This window comes from Diprion similis, chromosome 4, assembly GCF_021155765.1.
Source record: "Diprion similis isolate iyDipSimi1 chromosome 4, iyDipSimi1.1, whole genome shotgun sequence".
Lineage (NCBI taxonomy): Eukaryota > Metazoa > Arthropoda > Insecta > Hymenoptera > Diprionidae > Diprion > Diprion similis.
The window spans coordinates 8,135,112-8,141,089 of record NC_060108.1 but is presented as its reverse complement, the minus strand read 5'-3'; the positions used below and the strand labels follow the sequence as shown (position 1 = coordinate 8,141,089).

The 5,978-nt window shown below is 36.9% G+C and overlaps 1 protein-coding gene across 1 annotated transcript; it reads left to right on the top strand.

Moving 5' to 3' along the window:
- Positions 1-643: 643 nt before the first annotated feature.
- LOC124405884 lies at positions 644-4,459 on the top strand. The gene is made up of 4 exons (XM_046881149.1): positions 644-1,768; positions 1,813-2,356; positions 2,410-2,688; positions 4,416-4,459. Exons 1-4 carry the CDS (start codon positions 644-646, stop codon positions 4,457-4,459), a joined length of 1,992 nt encoding a protein of 663 aa, XP_046737105.1.
- Positions 4,460-5,978: the final 1,519 nt, after the last annotated feature.

Genomic DNA, 5,978 nt, shown 5'->3' with positions numbered 1-5,978 from the left:
GGTACAGCTTATGGCTGGTTATCTTGATTCCTTTTATGAAAACTGGCTCAATATTACGTCAGATCAGGCCGTCCTTGAGACAATTTCGGGTTATAAACTACCTTTTATTTCTAAGCCAATCCAATACAAGATTCCTGAAACTCAACCCTTTTCTCCACAAGATAGGTTAGCTTGTATGACTGAAATACAAAAATCGATTGCGAAAGGCGCGATCTCAACTTGTTTACCGGTCGAGGAAGGCTTCATATCATCCTTTTTTCTGATTGATAAACCCAATGGAGGGAAAAGATTTATCTTGAATTTGAAAAAACTGAATAAGTTCATGGTTGCTCCACATTTCAAACTTGAGGACTGGAAAACTGTAATTAGATTAATCTCCCCAGACTGCTTCATGGCCACAATTGATCTTGAAGATGCTTATTACACGATCCCAATCGATACACATTTGAAAAAATTTTAAAGATTCAAATTCGAGGGCGTTATTTACGAATTTAATTGCTTACCCTTTGGATTGTGTACAGCACCCTACGTGTTCACGAAAATTATGAGGCCTGTTTTATTTTCACTAAGATCACAGCGTTTTCAGTCTGTAAACTATTTAGATGATTTTTTACTTTTAGTACCTTCTAGTCAAAAATGCCAAATGAACGTCTGTGCTACCAGGGAACTCTTACAGTCTCTAGGGTTTAGGATCAATTTAGATGAGTGTCATCTATTACTAGCGACTGAACAAAAATTCTTGGGATTTATTATAAATTCTCAGTTGATGTCAATTAGCTTGACAGCAGAAAAACGGACAAAGATCTTGAATCTGGCAGTGAGTTTTAAGAACAGAAATTCTTGTCGTATTAGGGAACTTGCCCAATTCATTGGAATTTTAATTCCAGCCTGTCCAGCAGTTGAATATGGCTTTCTTTACACAAAGATCTTGGAGAGACAAAAATTCTTAGCATTGGACAAATTTTATAGCAATTACGAAGCTAAAATGACCTTAGCCCCCCTGTTAGCTGCAGATCTCAATTGGTGGATCAATAACATAAACAGTACTTCCAGCACAATCAGAGACGACTACTACGAGATGGAAATTTATTCAGATGCATCTCGTTCGGATTGGGGTGCCGCTTGGGAAAAGAAAAAGACCCGTGGATGGTGGAATTCGGTAGAGCAGAATTATCAGATTAATTTTCTCGAATTAAAGGCAGCCTTTTACGGGTTGAAGTGCTTTGCGAAAGATCTCAAGTCATGCCAGATACTTTTAAGAATCGATAACACCACTGCTATTTCTTACATTAACAAGATGAGTAGCATTCAATTCCCAAACCTGTCGATTCTGAGCAGGGAAATATGGCAGTGGTGCGAAAAGAAAAACATTTGGATTTTCGCATCTCATATTAGTTCGAGCCGAAATTTTATTGCCGATAAAGAGTCAAGAATTTCATCGGAAGAGACTGAGTGGGAGTTGGCGGATTATGCATTTAGGAAAGTTAACCTTATTTTTGGGAAGTTTGATGTGGACTTATTTGCCACGCTTAATAACACTAAATGTTCGACCTTTTTCTCATGGTTCCCAGATCCGTCAGCTGCAGCAGTAGATGCATTTACGGTCTCGTGGTCCCGTTTCTTTTTTTATGCTTTTCCCCCGTTTTCTCTCATTATGAGAACGTCGAGAAAAATTACTAGAGATAAGGCGGAGGGAGTTCTTGTAGTCCCTCATTGGCCCTCTGAAGCTTGGTTTCCTCTTTTTAAGAGCTTATCTATATCTGAGCCTGTATATTTCAGCCCTGATATAGACTTATTATCTTCTCCTTTCAGACAATCTTTTCCAACATGGCGCTCACTTTCCCTGGTAGCGACCAGATTATCAGGAAAGCCTTCCTCCTCCAAGATGTACCGAGATCGGCCCCAGATACTACTATGGCCTCCTTAAGCCAGGCAACATTAAAGCAATACGAGAGGCCAGTCTCACTTTGGTGGAAATTTTGTCAACATACACAAGTTTCAGTTTTCTCTCCACCTCGAAGATCGGTGTTGGAATTCTTGACAATATGTGCAACAAACTTAGGTTCTTACAGTTCGTTAAATACATATCGTTCTGCCATTTCCTTGATAACCATGACTAACGTAGGCCAGGATCAGTTTGTAAAAAGATTTATGAAAGGATTTGCAACTCAAAAACCACCCAGACCCAAGTATAACGAAACCTGGGATCCAAGTAAAGTCCTGGACCACATTTCTCAATTTTACCCAAATTCAGAATTATCATTCGAGAAATTATCCGAAAAATTGGTTGTTCTTTTAGCTCTTATTACGGCTCAAAGAGTTCAGACATTGTCTCTTAAAGAGTCGAGAACATTCGGTTTTTAGAGGATGAAATACGGATCGAAATCCCCGATTGAATTAAGACTTCAGGCCTGAATCGTAATCAACCCCGGTTGATCATTCCGGCATTTAAAGAGAAACTTCAGCTTTGTCCAGTACAAACCCTACGCGACTATTTAGATAAATCAAAAGCCCTTAGTTCGCCCAGGGATCCTTTTCTGATTGTCATTACTAAAGCGCCTTATACTCATGCCTCTTCTCAAACGATTAGCCACTGGATTAAAAAAGTCCTCAACGACAGTGGCATTGACAGGACCCTTGCGGCCCATAGTACTAGACATGCCTCTACATCAGCGGCTGCACGCCAAGGTTTAAATATGGAAACAATTTATAGAACAGCAGGCTGGTCAGGGGCGTCACAAGTGTTTGGCCGTTTTTATAATAGGCCACTAGCAGACAAATCTTCGTTTGCAAGAGCCGTTTGCAACTCTTAGTTAAGGATAAGTTCAACGTATTTCGCAATATTATGTTTCCGTATTGTGTGATATTTATTGTTATGAATAAAATTTTAAATGAAATTGTTCATCATAGCGGGGTGTCAAGCCCCCCACCTTCCTTCTTGATTTCAAATCAAATCTTTAAATATCTACAAGTTGATCTCAGAGGACGAGATGACGTAGTAGAATTAAACGATTAAACGAACTTACCAAGTGAAGTTCGATCGTAATTGTACGAGTAGTCTCGTCCGAAGGAGATCAAACCCTCCCTACCCATTTTTTCATCTGTCCCAATCTTGATTTGAAATCATCGCTACCTTTAAACTGAATGAACAAAAGAGGAATGACGGAGCCGCTGCGATTTGGAGCGCAAATTTTCATTTCTTTGAAATTGCTGTGATACGATCATGCAACTGGCGTTACTACAAGTTGATCTCTTTCGGACGAGACTACTCGTACAATTACGATCGAACTTCACTTGGTAAGTTCGTTTAATCGTTTAATTATTCAGCTCCGTGAAACCTGAGACTTGACTCCTGAATCAGTTTTGTTAATTGGAAAAAAAAAATTTAATGAGCTAGCACTGTCCTTTTCGAACAGGTGTGTTACTGTTTTATTCTCCAATAGCAATATATTTTTGCCTAAAATATCGTAAATTTGACTTGCAAGTGGCGGGTGGAAAAAAATTAATTTTTCTTACGTATACTACAATTGCGTGAAAAAATAAAAGATTTTCTACTGAAAAATATTACTGTCATATGCCCCGCGATTACCCAATAAATAGGTTTTTCGAAGTTAAAATAACGAACATTTTTCGGCCAATACTGAAGAAACTTTTGTAAATAGAAGTAAAAAATCTATCTGAAACAACAACCACCTGGGGTCAGGATTCAAATCAGACCGGCTCCAATATTTTTTTGTCAAGCTATCTTGAAAACTCGATATTATTAGCCACGATTATTCAATGATTTGTGTAACTTATTATTCGCATAATTGATATATACTTGAACCAAACTATATACGCGCCAACCTCTCCTGCAGTCAACGTATCCCAATCTCATCAACCGCGCGAAACTCATACAGGCTTCCAGTGATATTCACAGAACTCAGAATAGTCCAGTCGGAATGTACATGAATTTGGACGATTTCTATTCAACAGCCGTGCCAAATCGCCATTTTTTTTGTAGGTAGTTTGGACCTTAAAGAATATATTGTGAAATTTGAGGTGTCGAGAAATGACGGCTGCTGGCCGAAAAAATTATTAAAAAAAAAAATCACTATTTTGATGTTATTATCTTTGGAATGAGATTTATCGAAAAATGTTTCCTACAAAAAATGTGCGCCGTAATGAAATCTATAAAATAAGTTGCATGCAAAAATCACGTATAATTATTGGTTTGGCGGTAAATCACTGTTAAACAAAAATTTTTCAAAAAGTTTATTATTGTATTTACGTGGTTTATTTATAAAGTACTGTTCTGACACTCATCCATCCCCTGAAAGAAACTGTCCCGAAGAAATATCGATAAGTATTATCCAGCCATGTTATATAGTTTAGCAATAATGACCAATTTTCGTAAATCCGGTGTGTCGATATAGCACTTGTTCCACAAGGCCGAGAAGGTGCAAAAAAATCAGGGTGATTCTTTTCAGCATGTACATTCAGGATTTAACTGAAAAGAATAGGTTTTTCAAAAAAAAAAACATGTTTTTCGAGGATATAAAATTTTAGCTTATAAACAAATAGAAGTTACGCCTTAAATATTCAAGTTATCCAAAATGTTCTTCAAGATTCTCATAGGTCTTAGCGAAACGCGTAATCTAAAAAAAAAAAAATCTCAATATCTTCATTACAAGCGATCAATGTAAATGTGACTCATGATGCCCCTCGGAAACTTTGACTACGTGAAAACGACCTTCCAATAAGCACGGAAACTGCTGAATGCAACGGTAAGTAGTGAAATCGTCTGAATAATAAATATATATACATCTTTTCTCGTGGGTCTTTCAGAAAAGAATAGACTTCAAAAATTTTGTAACGAATCTCAACAAATCAATTTTACCAGACTCCGAATTATAATTTCAAATTCGAAATTGCCCCGTTTGGATCATTCTACATAACAGAAATTGCTACATAACATGTTTCACTTTATTGGTCTCATGCTCGATTTTACAGAATCATATATGTACATAAATGTTACCACAATAATACAACATTATGTTACAACAAGCGTCTCGAATAGTCGTACGTCGACAGTAATTTGGATGAATACACCAAACCAAATGTCTTTGTATAAGTCGTACATATTTCTGACAAATAACACATTCATTTCGCAGGAAGACATGTCCATTCCTCACAATTCATTCGGAACCTTATTCTATGATCAATGGTTCCGAAATAATTCGTTAAGTTTCTGTGCATAACAACTGTTGGAATAAAAATTTGACGCTGATTATGCTGATTTGCCAATAAAATTAGTACTAAGCTAAACCTATATAGTGAGAATTGCACATCATTATTCAACAAATTTCAGGCCTCACAGCTGTCACCTTTGTCAGAAGACGTGACGGAATTGACTACGAATATTAAAAAAGTTGCATTTAGTCAAAAGAAAAAACATGATTATAAAATGACGTATTTCGTAAAGTTCATTGACGTAATTTCGAAATACATGGTTCACACCTATCATACTGAGTGCCTGTCCAGTTCTAGGTATATCTTCGGGCTCTTCGGCTCAGTTTATACTATACTAAGGCTGTTGGGATGTCAAAATTGTAATACAACAGAATCATCGAAAAGCTTCCATGAATTGTTTCGAATATTTCGATTCTCTCGGCTGTACCCAGAGATTTTTGAAACCCAGCGCGAAAGCACTGAAATTAATTCTTTTCAAACAAGAAAAACATCCCGCATCCGAAAGGAAACATTTTTACGGTAGATTGATAGTGAGTCGTCGGTTTTTTCAACTTTCTTAAAAACCGATATTCCACTTTCTCAAACATTTTTTTTTTATTTTGATACCCGTTAAACACCTATTACAATACATATCTCTCCGATATCTGATTACTGATCTCCGATCTGATTACTGATTTATTGAATTGTTTCTCCAGTTCTGCAACACATTAAAAAAAATTTTTGCACACTTTTTGTGAAGAATGACA